Genomic DNA, 20,896 nt, shown 5'->3' on the forward strand with positions numbered 1-20,896 from the left:
ACGGAAAACAGTTGAAAGCGTTTTGCAACGCTAATGAAAATGATTATCTTATTGGACTGTTTCAGTCTGTTTTCTTCCCTTTTGGTGCCTAATGAACAGGGGCCCTGGTTCTCTTACCTCTGGATGGTCCAGGACATGGTGACAGGGAAGTATTCCTCCTTGCTGAGAACATCCATAAGGTTCTTCCTGCTGGGGGGGCTGATGGTCCACAAGGAATTGGAACTACCCTCTAGCTCCGCCACAGTCACATCCTCTGACGTGTATGCCTCCAAGAACTGCATCGCTGACTGCATGGATAGAAGTATAGAAATATTAAAACACACAATACTTACATTTGCAAGTCCCTGGTGAGTGGGAGGAGAAAGGCCTTAATTATAGTAATATACAGTAATATATTCAAACCAGAATGTAATAGTATTCAAACCTATAGCGTCAAAAGATATTTGAAAAGCTTGAGAAATCTGGCCTAAAATGAAGATTCAGAAAGCAAGCTTTAAAATGGGTGGTTTTCTTACCGGAATGTAGTTGTATGAATTCATGAAGTCTGAAAAATCTGCTTTGCTGATGTCCTTCAGTTGATTTTGCTGGGCACTCATAGTGAAGATGGGCTGAAGGAAGAGATACCAACGTTAAGATACTAAAATCAGATAGTAATGTGTCAAATTCTAAAATTAACAAATGGCAATAAAGAACTGATACTGTCAACCAGGGTGTCAATTCCATTTAAATTCAGTCAATTCATTAGGTAAACAGAAATAAATGGAATTGCCCCAAACCCTGCCTTTGACACAGTTTTCATACCTGAAAGCCTCCCAGGGTGATGGTGACCGATACGTCCAGAGGTTTGTTGACCACCCCGGCCACGGACTTGACCAGCGACATGAAAAGCAGGGGGAACCAAACGATGCAGATGAGCAGCATGACGATCAAACCTCCCATCCCATACTTCACCACCTTCTTCTTCTTCTGCCCGCGAGGCTGGGGGTACCTCTGGTAAACAACACACATACAGGATTAAGCCTCTGAAAATAACAAATTGTTCAGGGAAATAAATGATCAAGTTTAGTTACAGTTTTTATGAACATTTTCTAACTTTTGGCAAACCTACATAATTGGTGCCTTTATTTTTATAGTGCTTTTCAATGTAAGTAACAAAGTGCTTCACATCATAAAATAATACAAGAAAAGAAAAAAACTCAAACCTGCTGCAACTCATTTCCACAAAGCCTCTCTGACAACATACTATCTTCTTCCCCTCTAAGCCTCATTCAGAGATGGATAGGGAGGTCCTAGAGAACTAACACAGCGGGCCGTGGTCCCTCACCTTCTCTGACATCCTCCAGCACTTGAGAACAAAGATGTGAGCGTAGATGTCCTCTACACAGATCCAGCTGGACAAGCTGAGAGTGGTGTCCGTCCACACCCAGTCCATCACCGCTCGCAGCTCTGTCAGGAACGGGACCAGGCGGAACCTGGAAATCAGGAATATTGAGGACAATGTTAGGGTAATGTTAGGACCAACAGTCAATATAGGTTATGAACCAGCTTATGGCAGGCAGGTATTGGGAGCATGTGCCGTCACTGATTAAGTTTGTCTCATACCTTTTTCATAAATTCATTCAATTCTTGATTATGCTGTCGTCTTGTGATTGTAGTTACACTATTCTTCAGAGCACTCACCCTTGGAAGAGGAATAGGTTGAGGTAGTTGTAACTCTTGGTGAGAAAGTTGCCCAGGACACGGGTGGGGTAGCCACACCGGATCTGATAGGCCGACAGGCCAAAGTAGATGCACTTGACAAAGTACCACAGCTGGGCCACTGTGTTCTTACTGAACCGTCTGGTGTTTAAAATGGAAACAATGTTAACGATAATCTTTTGAAGGACCTTGAAAACATTCACAATTATGCGTTACTTACTAATGAAGCAACCATTTAGTAAGCAATATACAGTATTTAAAAGAAAGAGGGAGCTGGTTATGACTATATGACTAAATTACTAAATGTTAATGTTATCTCTCCACATTCATACCTTTCTGTGACTCCAGGCAGGATGAAGAACATCCAGAAGTGGATACCGAACACCAGGATGACCTGGAAGATGACTTTTCCCATGACAGTCTTGCGGAGGTAGAGGGCTCGGTCGATGATCATGGTGCCAAACTGGATCAGTACCATCACCAGGAAGGCCTCGGGAACCTGGTCCTCCGACAGGGAGGAAGTGATGTCAGCTGCGGCAGAGTGTTTCTATGAGAGACAGGAAGTCATGTTATTCATTTGGAAGGTTTTTGTTTTCTCCAATGTTTCAAGTTCAAATGTGTTCTTGGCCATTTAGGGAAAATTTCAATTCATTGCACTTGGTTTCAATCACAAACACAATGAATAAGAACAGTTTATAGTAGAAAGTATTCAGACCCCTTGACCTTTTCCAAATTTTGTTAGGTTACATCCTTATTCAAAAATTGATTAAATTGTTGTTTTTCCTCATCAATCTACACACAATACCCCATAATAACAAAGCAAAAAACAGGTTTTTAGAAATTGTTGTTATCAATTTATAAAAAATAAAAACCTGAAATATCACATTTATGTAAGTATTCAGATCCTTTACTCAGTACTTTGTTGTTGCACCTTTGGCAGCGATTACAGCCTCGAGTCTTCTTGGGTATGACGCTACAAGTATGACACCTGTTTTTGCGGAGTTTCTCCCATTCTTCTCTGTAGATCCTCTCAAGCTCTGTCAGGTTGGATGGGGAGCGTTGCTGCATAGCTATTTTCAGGTCTCTCCAGAGATGTTCGATCAGGTTCATGTCCGGGCTCTGGCTGGGCCAAAAGCCACTCCTGTGTTGTCTTGGCCGTGTGCTTAGGGTCGTTGTCCTGTTGGAAGGTGAACCTTGGCCCTAGTCTGAGGTCCTGAGCGCTCTGGAGCAGGTTTTCATCAAGGATCTCTCTGTACTTTGCTACGTTCATCTTTGCCTCAATTCCTGACTAGTCTCAGTCCCTGTTGCTGAAAAACATCCCCACAGCATGATTCTGCCACCACCATGCTTCATTGTAGGGATGGTGCCAGGTTTCCTCCAGATGGCCAAAGAGCTCAATCTTGGTTTCATCAGACCAGAGAATCTTGTTTCTCATGGTAGGAGAGTCTTTAGGTACCTTTAGGAAAACTCCAAGTGGGCTGTCATGTGCCTTTTATTGAGGAGTGGCTTCTTTCTGGCCACTCTACCATAAAGGTCTGATTGGTGGAGTGCTGCAGAGATGGTTGTCCTTCTGGAAGGTTCTCCCATCTCCACAGAGGAACTCTGGAGCTCTGTAAGAGTGACCATCAGGTGTTCTCCCGGATGGCGCAGTGGTCTAAGGCACTGCATCGCAGTGCTTGCTGTGCCACCAGAGATTCTGGGTTTGAGCCCAGGGAGGTCCATGGGGCGGCGCACAATTGGCCCAGTGTCGTCCGTGTTTCGGAGGATGCGCAGCTCTCAACCTTCGCCTCTCCTGAGTCTGTACGGGAGTTGCAGCGATGAGACAAGACTATAACTACTACCAATTGGGGAGAATATAATGTGTAAAAAAAAAAAGAGTGAACATCAGGTTCTTGGTCACCTTCTCCCCCGATTGCTTAGTTTGGCCAGGTGGCCAGCTCTAGGAAGAGTCTTGATAGTTCCAAACTTCTTCCATTTAAGAATGATGGAGGCCACTGTGTTCTTGGGGACCTTCAATGCTGCAGAAATGTTTTGGTACCATTCCCCAGAGCTGTGCCTCGACAAAATCCTGTCTCGACACTATGCGGACAATTCCTTGCACCTCATTGCTTATTTTTTTGCTCTGACATGCACTGTCAACTGTGGGACCTTATATAGACAGGTGCCTTTCCAAATCATGTCCAATCAATTGAATTTACCACAGCTGGACTGCAAACAAGTTGTAGAAACATCTTCAGGATGATCAATGGAAACAGGATACACTTGAGATCAATTTCGAGTCTCCTAGCAAAGGGTCTAAATACTTATGTAAATAAGGTATTTGTTTTTAATTTATTACAATTTTTTTTTTTAATCTAAAAATCTGTTTTCGCTTCGTCATTATGTGGCATTGTGTATAGATTGCTGATGATTTTTTATGTATTTAATCCATTTTAGAATAAGGCAGTAACGTAACTGAATACTTTCCGAAGGCCCGGTATATATCAAACTTACCCCAAAAGCCCAGAAGCCGAAGACGATGATGATAAAGTCAACAGTGTCGGCCAGGAACATGAGCACATAGACGTCTGTCACAGCACTGTACTCTGGGTGGATCAGGTTGTAGAAGAACTGACGGATGGGAATGTAGATCTCCAGGGTTCTTAACGGAGAATGAACAAAGATTTACAAAACAATTATCTGGTCACGTAAACAAGGTAAACTAAATACTTTATGAACAGACAATGTTGTTTTTATTACCAATTTAATATCCTGAAAAGTGACTGAATATTGTCAGTTAGTAGCTGAATAAAAGTGTAATATGGTACCTTCAAGTCGATATTCAAACATGACATCCAGACCACCTACTTCTTGACAATGAAGCTCTTGGCTTTGATGAGCTGCTCTCTGAGTTTGTCCAGGATCTTCTCCCTCTTGCTCCTCTGCTGGACACTCCTCACACTGTCCCCTCTCCGTAGGCTCTGCCTTGAGCTCACGCTGTCTGTGGAGTGACTAGGTTTGGTGAGGTTTGGAAGACATGGGCCTCACAAATGACATCATTAAAAGTCTAGACACTTCCCCCAAACGAGCCCAATAAGAGAGTTATTATTCAGCACTTAGGAGCCAGTGTGACCTCACCTCCTCTGGAGTGGGCAGAGCGCAGGGTGCGCTGGGAGAGGTGGGAAGCGGCGCTGGAGCTCTTGCGGCGCAGCTGGGTGGAGGTGGACAGGGAGTAGAAGCGGCGGGGGAAGCGGGCGCGTACCGATTCCAGCAGGGAGCTACTGCCCACCGAGGCCTGCTTCTCCACACGCCTGGAGCTGGACCTCTTCTCCCTGTCAGGGTGGTGCTGCTTAGGGGTTTCTCCCCCTCCTCCCCTGGGGTCATCCTTGTCCCACAGCCCATGACACTGGAGGTTAAGAGCAAGGAATAGAATGGTTATTACACCAGTGTGCTAAATATAACCATGTATCAATACAGGTAATAAGTAACAATTAACAATGTAGTTAAAGGGGTGGTCCACTTTTTAAAAGTTATATTTATTTTTGAAAAAAGTGAACTTCCTGAAAGGAATAACCATGTAGCTAAAGACTTAGTGGGCACCTTGAGAATAGATCTGTGGAAGAACAGAGCTAGCAGCTGAACCAGGTCATAGTGCACGTATCCCTCCTTCTTCTCCACACCGATGATGTTGGGAGGGTGGAAGGGTTTGGACATGTCCAGCTCAATGTTTTGGTTGAAGGGGAAGAAACCAAACTGGAAGAAGTACTTGATCACGATGGTGACCTGGTGGTATAGTGAGATAGGGGAAACCCTTAAAAATATATAGATGCATGACTCATAACATGTCTCTATAAACACTATTAATTGAGTACCGTGTAGTGGAATTGAGTTTATATCATAAAAGAGCATTATTTCCAGCCTGAACAATAATTGCATTTTCATAGCTGGATAAAACAAATCTATTTATGAAAATGTGCAATTTATAATATTAAAGGTATTGTTCATCCTAATTCATTTGGGTGACCTATCCCTTTAATACTGCATGGGACAAGGAGTACGGGCAGATTTACATTGATAAGAACCTGACTAAGTGCTTCTGTGTTAATACCTCGGTGTAGACGATGGCGGTCATCCAGAAGCGTTTGCTGGGCCTTGGGACAGACAGCATGGCCCAGAGGAAGATGAGGATGGGCAGAACGAGCGTGGCCACGGACGCTGAGATCATGTGGTTGAGGATGATGACCAGGAAACACACCATCTCTGAGTGGGCCACCAGCATGTTGTAGAGAGCATAGAGCAGCTGGAGCAGCGCCGGCTGGTTGCCGTAGAAACGCTCAGAGTCTTCCAGCTCCTCGTCGTAGAACATCCTGATGGAGAGAGAGAAAAAGGGAGCGAGGGTCTATCAAGGTGGACTCTAAAAAACGAAATACTTTGGAATTGTCAAATAAACAAACTAATCTGAACCTCGATTTCCGGCTTTCTGATAGCCGAGCGATTAAAAATATTTGGTAATGCAATTGGCAACACAAGACTAGCTGTGACTAAAAACAATACCTATTGCGTAGCAGATCGCTGGCGGTCAGCTCGTGGGTGAGCGAGGGAAACGTGGTGCTCGTGACGCCCGACAGAAAATCGGACTTCTCGTCAGGCGTCACCACAACTAGCCTGTTCTCATGATGGGTCCTACTGGATGAGACCTGCTCGGCCTCCTCCCTGTCCAGGCCCGTGGCTCTGCTGTATGAGGGGGGGATGTCTGTGTCTGTGGGGGTGTTACCGGAGAGATCTGCCTGGTAGAGCTGGAGCTCACTGTGGTGGGCGTAGCACGGTCCCCTCCCCCACCCTGCAGGTTCGGTCTCTAGAACCCTGTCCCGGCTGTCCCAGTCCATTCCCCTAGACCTGGAGAGAAGACTCCCCTCATGGTCAAAGTACAGCCCCATGGAGGTGGAGGTGGATGGGGTCTCAGTGTAGGAGGAGTGGGGGTCCTGGAGGTCCTGGCCTGGCTCCTCTCCTGTCTCTTTGATGGGGTTGGTGGTCCCCTGGCAGGAGCAGGTGGCTGTGCACTGGGTGTGCTCACTAGTGGGGAGAGAGAGGCAAGATAATGGAGCGGTTATGTTCTGGAACTCATCTGTGTTTACCTTTTGTAAGAGGTTTATGAATGGCCTGGATGGCCATAGAGAGGAAGTACAGTGGAAGTATGTGTATGGATGTGTAGTGATAATTCAGATAGAACAGTAATACATGTATTTGCCATGATTTATCATGAAATAAATGTGGAACAAGGTATCAGCCAATCAGCATCCACAACAGGAACTATTCATTGTATAACCTAATTTACTCAAGATAATGAAATGACACAGAAATAGTGTTTGTTCAGCAGTGAGAGGAGAGAGAGAGAGAGAGAGAGAGAGAGAGAGAGAGAGAGAGAGAGTTTGTGACAGACTTACACACTGGATACAAAGGCTGTCCGTCAGCACTGAATCAGGGAGTCACCATGGTAACCGCCCACAGCACTACACAATCACCCACCTCATGTCTACTCCCCCTTTTTCTCTCCTTATTCTCAATATAATCTGACACCTGCACTGACTAACAGACAATAAAGCTCTTTACAGTTTACACTACAGTCACAGATGACATGTTTGAACAGTGCTAAGAGAAAAGGGCAGCTTTAACACTATAGTCCTGTAGCCAGGAAGTGGATTTGATGACAAGAATATGACTTGCCAACAATCTAAGCCTTGGATTCAGAGAGAGGAAGAGAGTGGTCCTGAGAAATGATCTTCAAACAGAGATGAGGTTTACAGTGGTTTACCCATATGAGACACACTAGTACCACTAGCTTTTTGGATCAAGGTAATACATCACGGTTAGTGACACAAATGGTAAATAGGCCAACAAAAGACAAAGTGACAAAGATGCCTCATTGTCTACAGTCAGTGAAGGGGGGAAAGAGAAGCGAGTGAGGGATCAGGAAAGAGACAAGAAGAGATGTGGGGTGAGGGAAGAGAAGACTGACGGTTGATGGGGCAGAAGTGTAGAGTGAAGGATGAAGGGAGAGAAGTGTAGAGAGTGAGGGATGAGAGGAGAGAAGTAGAAGTTGTGTGTTTGTAGTTTCTTACCTGGCCTGGCTGTCTCTGCTGTCGGTTGAGGAGGTGGACTCTAGGTCTAGGCCTTCCATCTTGCAGAGTTTAGGATGGGCACGCTCGCTGGTCCTGGGCATCTGGATGCTGTCAGGACCCATATCAATGTGGTCCAGTGTGGAATGACAGGAGCAGAGCAGGGTGTTCTCTGTGTACGCACTGGAGAAACCCACACAGACAGATGGAGTTTGTGGAATGGTCTAAACAGACTATGGACCATGCATAAACTCATACAGTGTGTGTGCGCCTGCACCTCTGGGTATATGTGTTTCTATCTGTGTACGCCTTCATGTCTGTGTCTGTCTGCTTGCCTGTGTGTATGTCAGGGTGCCTGTGAGTGAGTGTGAGTGAGTGTGAGTGAGTGTGTGTGAGTGTGCGTGAGTGTGTGCGTCAGGCCAGAGTCTAGACAGAGAACAGAATTCCCCGTGGGCACTAGTGCACCCAGAACAGAGCTGTGCAGTTTCAAGCTGCCAGGCTGGTTTTAAACCCTTCATAAACACTCCATCACATACCGGGAGCCTGGCACTCTTCAGTCTCAAATAAATAACAAACTATGACTAAAACAGACAATGTGTGTACCAACAAGCAGCGTGATATCAACACAACACCAAAACATAACCACTGAATATTGAATAATTGTTCTGTCAAATGGTAATGTAATGTAAGTGTTTATCACGTAATGGTGTCCATGCTGAGATGGGATAACTTGAGCAAGGCTTGGGTTTTATTACACATGGATGGAATGCAAATAAATCGTTCAATTATCTGTTCCACCCACAACATTCCAATCTTTTTTCTCCCAAATGTCGTGGTATCCAATTGGTAGTTACAGTCTTGTCTCATTGCTGCATCTCCCGTACAGACTCGTGAGAGGCGAATCTCGATTGCCGATAGCATCCTCTGGATATCAATCCAGCTAAGCCGCACTGCTTCTTGACAATGCGCACTTAACCCGGAAGCCAGCCGCACCAATGTGTCGGAGGAAACACCGTGCACCTGGCGACCGTGTCAGCGTGCACTAAGCCCGGCCCGCCATAGAAGTCGCTAGTGCGCGATGAGACAAGGACATCCCTGCCGGCCAACCCCCCCCCTAACCCGGACGACGCTGGGCCAATTGTGCGCAGCCCCATGGGTCTCCCGGTCGCGGCCAGCTGCGACAGAGCCTGGACTCGAACCCAGAATCTCTAGTGGTACAGCTCTCTGCGCCACTCGGGAGGCCTCAACATTCCAATCTGACCAACTGTCATCTGCACAGCATGACATCTTTCAAAAACAGGCAATATCTTGCACCTGATTCTGTAGTCTGTTTGGATTATATTATATAGTCTCCCTTGATGTTTTGAGTATTATAACTGAATGACAGTAAGCAGTGTGTGTTTACTATAATATCCTTGGAGTATCAAGAAGCAGCTGAAAAACCTTGTCTGCTGATTCCTCAGCCATCACCAGCTATCAAATTGAAAAGGATTCCCTCTGCTTGATGTACTTTAATGATGACAAGAGGTGAATCAATCTCATCATTTCTTATGAGTACCAATAATCAAATCAATGAGTATGAATAATCAAATCAAATTTTATTTGTCACATGCGCCAAATACAACATTGCAGTGAAATGCTTACTTACAAGCCCTTAACCAACAATGCAGTTCAAGAAATAGAGTTAAGAAAATATTTACTAAATAAACAAAAGTAAAAAATGTAATAAAAAGTAACAATAATTACATAATTAAGTAGTAATATAACTGTAATAAAAAAATTATTTTCCTCAATTCCCTTACCTGGACAGACTGTCATGAGACACCATAGGGTCTTGGCTCTCCAGATAGGCACAGCTCTGCCGCTCGGCCTTGTGGGGGATGCAGTCCTGGCACGTATCCTCCTCGGTTCTCTCCAGGCCAGACTCAATGGACGCAGCCTTGCACATCTGCTTGCGGTAGTACACGTGGATGCTCTCCCGCGAAGGCTTGTTCCCCTGGAACATTACAACCAAGAATGGCTGTTAGAATTGTTTGCCCTACACCAACTTCATATTGCGTAGCCTGTAATAACAATGTAATAAGATTGGAAATAGGCAATTCCAATGTTATTACTATGCTATTCCCAGAAATAGGTACTATAAATATCATGGTTCTAAACAGTATGAAATGGTAAATAATTATGCAATGTTAAGTGGGACCAAATGATTTTGTTACTAGGAAGAGACATGTATTCACAGACAATCTTCAGCTGGATTCTCATTGAACTGTCCACCTGAGGTATCAGGTAATATGCCTTATAGTACAATAAGCATCACAAAATACATACTCAGAATAGTCTACACCCCCTGGCCGTGACCTTACCTTTTTGACCTCGTGAGTGAGCATGCAGCGCTCAATGCGCAGCACGGTGGAGATGTCCAGGTGTTCCTGACACATCGAATTGATCCAGGCTGTGAAACTGTCCAACATGGCCAGGAACAACACCCAGGAGAATTTGACGATGTTGAAGACTCGCTTCAGGATGTTGTCTGTGGATGGGGAGGAAGACAACACACATCTTTTAATAGCCAAATCCACATCAGTCTTTATTCTTTGTGACTTACAGTACAACTGTAACTTCATTGATGCAGAGGGCCATGTGTTATGGGTTGGGTTAACTTTTCAAACAGGGTTGGGGTCAAGGAACCTAACCCAGGAAGTAAACTGAAATTCCATTTCCAATTCCACATCCATTTCTACCTTTAGATTTTGTGGCATAGAGAAAGTTAAGATGTCAGACAGGGTGATATGAATAATACTCTGAGTAAAAGAGAATGTTTTGGGATTTTCACCTTCCAGACACTATTTCCTAAAGGTCTTAATGATGAAATGCCTATGTATGTTATGTTGTAAATTTGATCATGAATTATGCCCTTATGTCAGATTAGTCAGACGTTTTTCTTACACTGTACACAATGATTTATGAAAACTTGCTTGGTAGGTCAATGTACTCATTGTGGTTTTACAGACGTGTTTAATGCGTTTTATGTACACACTTTATTTGAATATTTCTGAAATGCATATTGTTATATTTGGTAGCACTTATTTTTTTCCCCTTCACCTGCAACCCCTTTAGATGCGTGGAACGGGTGTGGGTGGGGCTAGGTCTACATAAGGGTGCTATTTTAAAAAGAAACTCACAAAAGCTCTGACGAAGGTCGTAAGGACGATACTTAAAGCTTTTTAAAGATCAGTGATACTATCTAGAGCAGTGTGCGGGTTCCTTCTTCCTCATCTTATCCAACTGTTTCCATGCACCTGCACAAAAGTTAGCTCAGATGTGCGAGTGCCTTTTGAATTTTCAATTCCACATCCTGAAAGTGACTGAAATGAAATACAATTTATCCCAACCCTGGTTTGAATGGCACCTACCTGGTCCATCTTTCTTCTCCTCCATCTCCTTTTGATCCTCCACTTCAACAGTAACATGAATAGCTGGATAGAAAAGAGATTGAAAATAGAATGTTTCAACAAATTCATAACATTTTTTTAAATAAACATATCCCTTGCTGTAAAGTCACAAAGGTGCAACCCAAAAGTACCTTTCCAAACAAAGGACGCTCCATTGACAACCCATTGAAAGGGTACTTTTTTGTTGCCGAACAAGTTGTTCTCTATCTAAATAGCCTATCCAATACATTGTTGTCCCCTCCCAGACCTCATGTAAAACGATTTGGCTAAACTGAGAGACCGTACTGTATTCCAGCCACATTCACAGTCAGTCCAGCCGTCACATGGGATGAATTGACCATATCTAATTCAACATGGCATCCTATATTTCAGACCCAGGAATGCCTTGGCCTTGACATGAGTTGGAGTTGGAGCTGGGCTGTGGGAAGGAGGGAGGGAGGGTAGAAGGGGGAAGATTTGGCGGAACTGTGGACTGGACACAGCATGGCTCCCGTTAAGGCTTCAGTAAATCGTTAAGTAGGTGCTCTTGAACAATGCAAAAAAGGGGCACAAAATGCCCATTCATGAGTAGTCTAGAGCCTATAACATCCCGTCACGGAGGCTGAGAGAAATACTCAGGGGGTGAAACGTACACTTTAAGAAAAAAAGGTTCCAGAATATTCTTTCGGCTGCCCCCATATGAGAACCCTTTTTGGTCGCAGATAGGACACTTTTGGGTTCCAAGTACAGCAGAACATCTACATGGAACCCAAAAGAGTTCTACCTGGAACCAAAAAGGGTTCATCAAATCGTTCTACTATGGGGACAGCCGAAGAACCCTTTAAGATTCTAGATAGTACCTTGTGTTACAGAGTTTACTGTAACACAACAAGTGATGGACAGACAGATGGCGCGAGACGATGGGAAACATTGGGAGGCAGGGGCTTGTTTCCCAGAGGAACTGCTTGTCATGGTTCCACCTGTCACCAGTGGGTGGCAGAGACCGTCCTAGAGACATTAACAACACTCAGGTGTGTCCAATTCACTACTGTTAAAGGAGGTGTTATTCTGTAACGTGTAAGCTAGGAGTCGGGAAGCAAGTACAGGGAGTGAATGGAATAATAAATTAAACAAAACAAGAAACATGAGTAGCGTACCGACATAAAACACAGGAACATAATCAATAGTGCCTGGGAAAAGAACCGAAGTGAGTGACATACAGTATATAGGGGAGGTCATCAAGAAGGTGATGGGGTCCAGGTGAGTCTCATGAGGCGCAGGTGCGCGTAACGATGGTGGCAGGTGTGAGTAATAATGAGTAAACTGGCAACATTGAGCACTGGAGAGAGGGAGCAGGAGTAGACGTGACGCTGCTAGCATATTAAATATCCTACACTGGGTTGGATTTGCCTGGTTAAACCAAACTGAATGCTGCACTCACCAATGTTTGACATTTGCACAATGTTCAGTCTGGTTAAACCAGGCTAAGGTTGGAAACGGAGGAGACTGAAAGCCTAAGTCATCTGCTTTGAATGAGAACTTGGGTCCTCCTCCATACCTTCCCTCAGGTCTTCTGTCCTTGGCTTGCTGCTGCTCCCTTCAGTGTATTTCTTCCAGAAGCGGCGTTTCTCCTTGCTGCGCTCCTTCATAGCCGTCTTGGAGTCGGTGATCCAGGCATGGTACACAAACTGTGGGGAGAAAACGTTAACAGCCGCACTTATGGACTGGTGATCAAACACAATGTGTCCAGAGATTCTGTTGAAAGGATGTTTGGCTGCTTAATTGTGACACCCACCCTGCCATATACTGAACAACCGTTAAGAGATTTGATCTTAGCGCGTCTGGTTCATGTTGACAAACTTGCCATTGGTGAGCAAGTGTTTAATCAAAAGCAATGGGACTCAAATTAAGTTCACACACTCAAAACAAAATAGTTGAGATGAGTGTAGGAAATGTCAGCATTAGGCAGCCAAAGAGAAAATAATCTAGTCAACCAACCAGTAACTCACAGGTAAAAGCAATAGCCATTGACAAAGTACACAATACAGTTTTAGGGGGTGTTTTGATCCAATGAAATGGAATGTAAGGGCATGTGTTTATGTCAACAGGACAAAAAATGGATTTACAATGGAATAAAGCACCCCTCAAGATGAACACCACCAACAATTACTAGTTTGAGACCAGGGTTGGGGTCAGTTCCATTTTAGTTCAGTACATTTCAGTTTACAGACTGAAATTGACCCCAAACCTGCTTGAGACACAGACCAATCCCTACAGAGAATTACCCTGGAAGAAAAGCCACCACCACACATGCATATCTCTCTCCCAAAGCAACAGTTCACTGCATTTCCATGCATCATCAGCGGTGGCCATTTTGTCATGACTCAGCAGCATCTTGTGAAATGGAGCGGGGCTGTGGTCTTTGAATAGAACTTTATTGACATCGTGGTGATGTTTTGGAGTGAGAGTGGAAAATGCGTGTAACGTCGTGAGAAAGTGGCTTGGACTGGAGTGCTCAAGGGGGAAAGAGTATACACACAGCATACACAAGGGAAATACAAGATGGAGACCTAGTAGTGAGAGTACCTTGGCTGCCCTCATTATATACTGCAGAGCAGTTTTGGGCAGCTTAATGATACACTTTGGTAAAGCCAACGAGGCAGAGGCAAACTTTCGGATTGCTCTCTACAAAGGGAGGACAAAGCAGGGGTGAGAGTTAGAGAACATAACATTTGTCGCAAATAAAGGTCAAATAAACAGAAATCACGACAAAGGATGTTAGCAGTTAGTACTTAAAAAGAAAGAAAGATGTTAAGTGCCGAAAGAACAAACAAAATCAGAGAATTAGCAAAAGAACGACTTGTTACTTGTCTGTTGTAAGAACAATTACACATTAGAAATCGGTCCAAACAGAAATAGAAGCAAGCAGTCCCTTTTACGTAACCGATACAGATCAAATCAAAAACAGTCCAACTGGTTTCGCTGGACAAAATTCTATATTCTCAATGCAGGACAATGGTAAAGGGGTCATTTCCTATGTTTGAGTACCTGAAATGCAGACTTCTTGGGTGGCTCTTCCTCCTTTTTATCCTCCTCTTCCCCCTCTTCTTCACTGTCAGTCTCAAACAGGTAATAGTTACCACTTCTCACCACTGAGAAGGGAGTGAAAGACAAGGTTAAAGGTTACCTACTTACACTAGTCCACCCGTGTATTACATTGTACACACATATATGAATGTAAAGACAAAGAGAAATCAGATATGGTATTAATCTTGTGTCAATAACGAATTCATGCACTCTTAGAAAAAAAGGAGCTTTCTACAACCTAAAATCATTCTTAGGCTTTTTCCATAAGAGAACCCTTGGAAGAACCATTTTTGGTTCCAGATAGAACCCTTTTGGGTTCCATGTAAGACCATTTCCACAAAGGGTTCTACGTGGAACCAAAAATGGTTCAATCTGGAACAAAAAAGTTTTATCCTATGGGGACAGCCGGAGAACCCTTTTGGAACCCTTTTTCTAAGAGTGTTTCCTAATTTATTTACATGTAACTACAGTCACAGTATCTTGTTGAATTGGAATATTGGAATATTGAAATAGAAAGGTCAAAGTTCACTCACTGGATGCATGGTCCACCCACGGCCTCCACCACTGCTTCTTTGTCTTCCCCCTGCTCTTCTCTTTGTCAGTATTTTCTTTATCTGAAAAACAACTTTTTTTTCTTGCTTTCAAAGTACTTGATGATGTGAATGGAATGTGTCTGTATATGTAATTGTTGTGGGACTGTGGTGAGTGTCTTCAAACAGACTTATCATTCAATCAATGCAAAACAGTATAGGCCTACATAGAAGATCATCCAAACATGGCTGTCAGTGCACTCGTTACTTAAAGCCCACTTGCTGTCCCACCTTCATCCTCCTCCTCCTCATCCTTGGCGTCTCCGCTTTCCTGCACCAAGCTCAACATCCTCTCCTTGCCTCTCTTGAACTTCTGCTGCCGACTCTTGATGCGGTCCATTCTGATTGGACACAGAGATAGAAACGTTCACAAATGACCAATAGTCTCTGACCACTGTATATTTAAGCAATAAGGCCCGAGGGGGGATGTAATAGGGGTTAGTGTTTGGCTTGGTGTCAGGATGTGTGGGGATGTAATAGGGGTTAGTGTTTGGCTTGGTGTCAGGATGTGTGGGGATGTAATAGGGGTTAGTGTTTGGCTTGGTGTCAGGATGTGTGGGGATGTAATAGGGGTTAGTGTTTGGCTTGGTGTCAGGATGTGTGGGGATGTAATAGGGGTTAGTGTTTGGCTTGGTGTCAGGATGTGTGGAGATGTAATAGGGGTTAGTGTTTGGCTTGGTGTCAGGATGTGTGGGGATGTAATAGGGGTTAGTGTTTGGCTTGGTGTCAGGCTGTGTGGGGATGTAATAGGGGTTAGTGTTTGGCTTGGTGTCAGGATGTGTGGAGATGTAATAGGGGTTAGTGTTTGGCTTGGTGTCAGGATGTGTGGGGATGTAATAGGGGTTAGTGTTTGGCTTGGTGTCAGGACGTGTGTGGATAGAATAGGGGTTAGTGTTTGGCTTGGTGTCAGGATGTGTGGGGATGTAATAGGGGTTAGTGTTTGGCTTGGTGTCAGGATGTGTGGGGATGTAATAGGGGTTAGTGTTTGGCTTGGTGTCAGGCTGTGTGGGGATGTAATAGGGGTTAGTGTTTGGCTTGGTGTCAGGATGTGTGGGGATTTAATAAGGATCAGGATGTGTGGGGATGTATAGCAGCATCCACATTAATGTAGAAGTGTTTAGAAACATATTCTATTCTAATTTACAATAAAAGTGACTCCAAAATGACACAATACATTATTTACCATTCATTTCTATTGGGCACAAAATAATCTGAAACACAACCAAAACAAACAATAAACGTATCCATTCACAAGCTTGATGTAGTCATTGCGTGCTAAGAATATGGGAACAAAATACTAAACTTTGGACTACTTTAATACCCATTAAGTGAATTTGTCCAAATACTTTTGGTTCCCTAACATTTTATTTTTTTACCTTTATTTAACTAGGCAAGTCAGTTAAGAACAAATTATAATGCCTTCCTTGCAAGCTCTTTCCCAAATTTCCCAAGTGCTTTCCCAATGCAGTAATCAATATCAATATACAGTATAGTACTATAAAGTAAAGTACCATAAAAACAAACAAGAAATAGAAATAAGAAGAAAATGAGAAAGTAAGTAAGCTATATACAGGGTCAGTTCCAGGGTCAGTGCCAATACCATATTTACAATGTGTAGGGATACTGGAGTGGTAGATACTGTATGTATAAGGGTAAAGTGACTAAGCATCAGGATATATGATATACAGAGTAGCAGCAGCATATACGATGAGTATGTGAGTGTGTGTTTGTAAAGCCAGTAAGTGTGTGTGTGTGTGTGTGTGTGTGTGTGTGTGTGTGTGTGTGTGTGTGTGTGTGTGTGTGTGTGTGTGTGTGTGTGTGTGTGTGTGTGTGTGTGTGTGTGTGTGGAGACCTGTGAGTCAGCGCCAAAATTAAATAGAAGGGTCAATGGAGGTAGTCTGTGTAGACATTTTGTTAGCTATTTAGCAGTCTTGTGGCTTGGGGATAGCAGCTTTTCAGGAGCCTGTTGGTGTCAGACTTGTTGCTCCGGTACCGCTTGCCATACAGAGGCAGAGAGAACAGTCTATGGCTTTAGTGCATATTATATTTCTGTGTGTACGTCATATGTGTAATGTGTGTCTATTATATCTGTGTAGAAAATGCGCTCACTGTCTCTTCAGCAGGTCCATAGACTTCTTCTCCACTTCGATCCGGGCTTTGACAGCTTTCACTATGGTCGCCTGGAACAGCTCAGCCCCTCTAACACAACAAACACAATACTTTTCATATAAATTGACAAATACATTGACTGAATAAACAGTCAACATTGATTTTCTATAAAAAATAAAATTTGATGGTCCTTGTGAAAGTAAAGTGAATTAAAGTAAACCTTATCCCCAGGCTCCATTGAGAGAGAGCTGGATAGTAGACGCGGTTAAACCAAACAGTACAATTTACCTGGAGGCCAGGATCTGTGAGGAGCGGATGTCGGCGACCACGTGCAGGAAGTAGTAGCTCATGAAAACACGTCGCTGTAGCAACAGGAAGGCAAAACAGATGCTATCCCAGATGATGCCTGCCTCGTCGCTAGGCAACTCACACTGCTTGTGGCTGTGCTGCTCAGCTGCAAGGATTTAAAAAAATATTAATAATCAAATATTTATTAATTCCATTTTTTGATTCTTTATATTTAGAAGAAAGTCAAATAAAACTTGTCAACTGAAATTATACAGTACAGTCCCCAACCCCTTCTAATGGAGTCATCATCAAGCATTTCTGAAAATGTAACTGAATAATGTTTAATAAATGTGAAGTGAGTTACATATTTGTCACATATCAACACGAAGAAAGTGAGTTTCCAAAGGCACGCTGCTTTACATTGGTAATAGGGTCACTTACGTTTAGAATATCCCTTTATAGTGCAGGCCAGGCTGAAGAGCTGAATGAGCCAACAGTGATCGGTGACCAGGACTTTTATGTACCCACAGGCTAGTATCTGAGGACCGAGAGGACAAACCAGTCAGCTAAAACAGGACACAGCGGCAGCCAAACACACACCAACATCTAGATTACTGTATGCTGTTGCAGAGGTCTGATCAGCTGAACTTGTCCTATCTGGCCAGCCGGCTGAACTAATCCGATATGTCCCCAATTCGTCTGCAGTATTTACCGTTAACGCAATCTCTGCAAACGCGGGGACATTGCCTTAAAAAGCCTAATTGTTGATCAAGTGAGATCGGATTGAATCCTGACCCATTTTTCAGGACAGCAGGACTGTTTTGTTTTCATTTGGAGTAGCATTGCTCTTTAGACTTTTTTTTCAATTGTAAGGCAGGTATGTGTCACCATACTGCGCCCAGAGCCTGACTTCGGCAAACTATCTTCCCGTTTGGCTCCAAAAACCCACAATAACAACTTTTGTAAATGTTGCATTCTAACTACAATCTCGTTGTCTTACTACAACGTTTGATGCCAAGATGGCTGCCCAAACTGAGTTTCCGAATTCCCAGTAATCCCAGTATTCAATAACACTGTATCTAGTGTTGCCAACACTTACCGAGAGTATGTTCTTCATGGTGATCACAAACACGTTGTAGGCAATCAGGAAGTCCCAGTAGTGCAGGATACTTTTGATTGGCTTGAGCAGCAGGTCGCCCCCGAAGAGCAAGAAGTAGAAGCAGGCCACCAGGTAGCCCATACAGAAGATGGAGATGCGCGTGGTGCCCGTGATGAAGATGATGGTGAGCACGAACCAGAAGAGGTAGCTGAACATGATCACCTTCAGCATGTCCAGGTAGGATCTGAAAGAGGGAAATTCATGAATAAAAACTTATTGAAGTGAGGGAATGACAACATTCAAAGCAAAAGTCATTTGTTCGGAATCTGTCATTCAAATCATCAAATTTGAAATTGGGTTTTGAACCAGACTATGGGGAAAGCATGCAAAGCTAACATTCAACAAAAATATATTCTGGAACAATAGATGTACAAATACAAGCTTTTATTTATCCATACAGAGATGAGCAGAGATACATTGTATATTTTATCCTGCAACACAATATTTTCATTCATTTCAATATTACAACTTTGTTGACACATTGTCATCACTACTTGTCACCAGTTCCTGTTGTTTTTACAAGTATATGTATGTGAACTGGAGGAGCAGTGATGTCAGAGACTTTGACTGCATTTCTGATACGACCTCATGCTGACTGTTCCAAAGGGCCAGCTGTTTTAAAGAACGTTTCCCCCTTGTTCGAATCACTCACAGGACACGGTTAAAGACTTGTTTTAACATCCCTGAGTTATCTGATATCAGGAAAGAGTGAGGGAAAGAGAGGTGAGAGCGGAAGGAAAACACAGGTGTTTGGCAATGTGCTCACTTAACTCACTTCACATGTCAAAACAATGGGAACCCAAGGAAAGTGTCTATAGGGACTTTATAATAAACACTTTGGACAGGGACTTAGAGAGATGGAATAACTTGACAGTGAATGGAATAACTTGCCTAAGACCAAACGACTCGTGCTGGCACTCTGAGAAAAACACATGGACTTTAGTACATAAGGCTAACTCTTTCTCGAGCCACGGGTTCGATACCTGATCAGGCACAGCCTGTGCACCAGACCTGGGCCTGGCTGGTACTGTGTTTCACATAGACTACCTGCAGTGGATGAAGTCAGGGACGGGGTTGTGCTGACTGAAGGAGGCGGCGTCCAGGTCCCTGCAGATCTCCACGTTGTCCCCGGCCAAGAGGCGCACGGCAGCCTCGTTCTCCTCCTCAAACACCTGCCTCTGCAGTGAGGCACACAGCAGCAGCATGAAGTCATCTGCGGGAGAGGACAGGAGGAGGAGGAGGAACAGGAGGAACAGAAAACAGGAGGATGAAGAAAAACACACTTATTTCAAGTCAATCCCAGTCCCAGCCCCAGCCCCAGTCCCAGTCCCAGTCCCAGTCCCAGTCCCAGTAGCAACAATCCCAATGGCAAACGCTCAGTAAATAAAGGCTGTTCTCACAGAGCAGGAACAGGGGGTTGGGCTTGGTGTGGAAGTCAGGGAAATAGAGCCACTTGATGACGTTGGAGTCTGTGGAGGATGAGGGGAACCTCCATGGGTAGTCTGGGAAAACGAGGAGAGGGAACGGATCCATTTAAACACTATTATTATACAGTCTGTTATGACCTGTGCAAGATTATGTACTAAATTTGACACATGTATTCTAACTATCGAGGAGAGACATTAAATGAAACAAAATGGACGCAGCAGGTCCGGCCATAGAGGTAAATGTCCCCACATACAATATAATACAATGCAATACAAAAGGATGTGTTTGATATCTTTCTGTTGCTCCACCCACCTTTGCAGGCGGCCGGTGGGAAGCCGATGCAGACAAAGTACTGGAAGGTGAGCATGCAGGCCAGGAAGCAGCTGTACTTGGGCCAGATCTCAGCAATGGCCTTTCGCCGCCGGCGGTAGATGACCGCGATCAGGCCGAAGGCATGGAGCATGGCGTAGAAGTCCATCCTCTGGCCAATCACGTTCACCGCTAACAGGAAGCATGTCTTACAATAACAATGACAATAGTTAATGTTTAGGAAGCTTTAGTCTCAAGGGACTTTTATATTGGGTCTACAGAGGGTTACGGGGTAGGAAGCACGAAGATGGAGTTCGGAAGTAAGAGTTATGTCTCCGTCATGTAGGAAACTTAGGGCTGGGCGATATGGTCAAAATATCATTTCGTAATATTTTTCACATTTTTGACAGTATGGCAGTATCTGAGTAAATAAAGTTCTAACTATGTTTAATGATTAGAGCTTTACCTTAGAATGATCACAAATGAATTCTAGGTGATTTTAATGGTCTCTCTTCTGATGGTTTCATACTCAACCAAACTAGGACAAAACTACTGACAGTGAAGTAGTTGAATTTGTAGAACTAATTTAAAGTAATTTCATTTAGCACTGTATCCAAATATCGTTACCGGTATGGATGTGGATCCATAACGGTATACCGATATTTCAAAACAAAGATATTCTTGTAAATATTCCAACTATCG

General features: G+C 43.8%; 1 protein-coding gene across 1 annotated transcript in view; it reads right to left on the minus strand.

Moving 5' to 3' along the window:
* Window positions 1-20,896, minus strand: part of LOC110490939 (piezo-type mechanosensitive ion channel component 2) — a 159,715-nt gene that overhangs the window by 3,219 nt on the left and 135,600 nt on the right. Inside the window, exons 21-47 of the mRNA XM_036944026.1 lie at window positions 20,198-20,402; window positions 19,858-19,959; window positions 19,505-19,670; window positions 18,398-18,641; window positions 17,740-17,836; window positions 17,299-17,464; window positions 17,011-17,100; window positions 15,133-15,242; window positions 14,845-14,925; window positions 14,273-14,376; window positions 12,783-12,912; window positions 11,207-11,269; window positions 10,157-10,323; window positions 9,596-9,789; window positions 7,797-7,976; window positions 6,232-6,750; window positions 5,786-6,044; window positions 5,278-5,460; window positions 4,816-5,083; window positions 4,546-4,678; window positions 4,192-4,339; window positions 2,031-2,245; window positions 1,681-1,839; window positions 1,325-1,472; window positions 802-990; window positions 516-608; window positions 118-287 (exon numbers count right to left, since the gene is read on the minus strand). Of these exons, the coding sequence (XP_036799921.1) occupies window positions 118-287; window positions 516-608; window positions 802-990; window positions 1,325-1,472; window positions 1,681-1,839; window positions 2,031-2,245; window positions 4,192-4,339; window positions 4,546-4,678; window positions 4,816-5,083; window positions 5,278-5,460; window positions 5,786-6,044; window positions 6,232-6,750; window positions 7,797-7,976; window positions 9,596-9,789; window positions 10,157-10,323; window positions 11,207-11,269; window positions 12,783-12,912; window positions 14,273-14,376; window positions 14,845-14,925; window positions 15,133-15,242; window positions 17,011-17,100; window positions 17,299-17,464; window positions 17,740-17,836; window positions 18,398-18,641; window positions 19,505-19,670; window positions 19,858-19,959; window positions 20,198-20,402 (4,583 nt within the window). The remainder of the gene's footprint in view (window positions 1-117; window positions 288-515; window positions 609-801; window positions 991-1,324; window positions 1,473-1,680; window positions 1,840-2,030; window positions 2,246-4,191; window positions 4,340-4,545; window positions 4,679-4,815; window positions 5,084-5,277; window positions 5,461-5,785; window positions 6,045-6,231; window positions 6,751-7,796; window positions 7,977-9,595; window positions 9,790-10,156; window positions 10,324-11,206; window positions 11,270-12,782; window positions 12,913-14,272; window positions 14,377-14,844; window positions 14,926-15,132; window positions 15,243-17,010; window positions 17,101-17,298; window positions 17,465-17,739; window positions 17,837-18,397; window positions 18,642-19,504; window positions 19,671-19,857; window positions 19,960-20,197; window positions 20,403-20,896) is intronic.

Source organism: Oncorhynchus mykiss, chromosome 15 (genome assembly GCF_013265735.2).
Source record: "Oncorhynchus mykiss isolate Arlee chromosome 15, USDA_OmykA_1.1, whole genome shotgun sequence".
Lineage (NCBI taxonomy): Eukaryota > Metazoa > Chordata > Actinopteri > Salmoniformes > Salmonidae > Oncorhynchus > Oncorhynchus mykiss.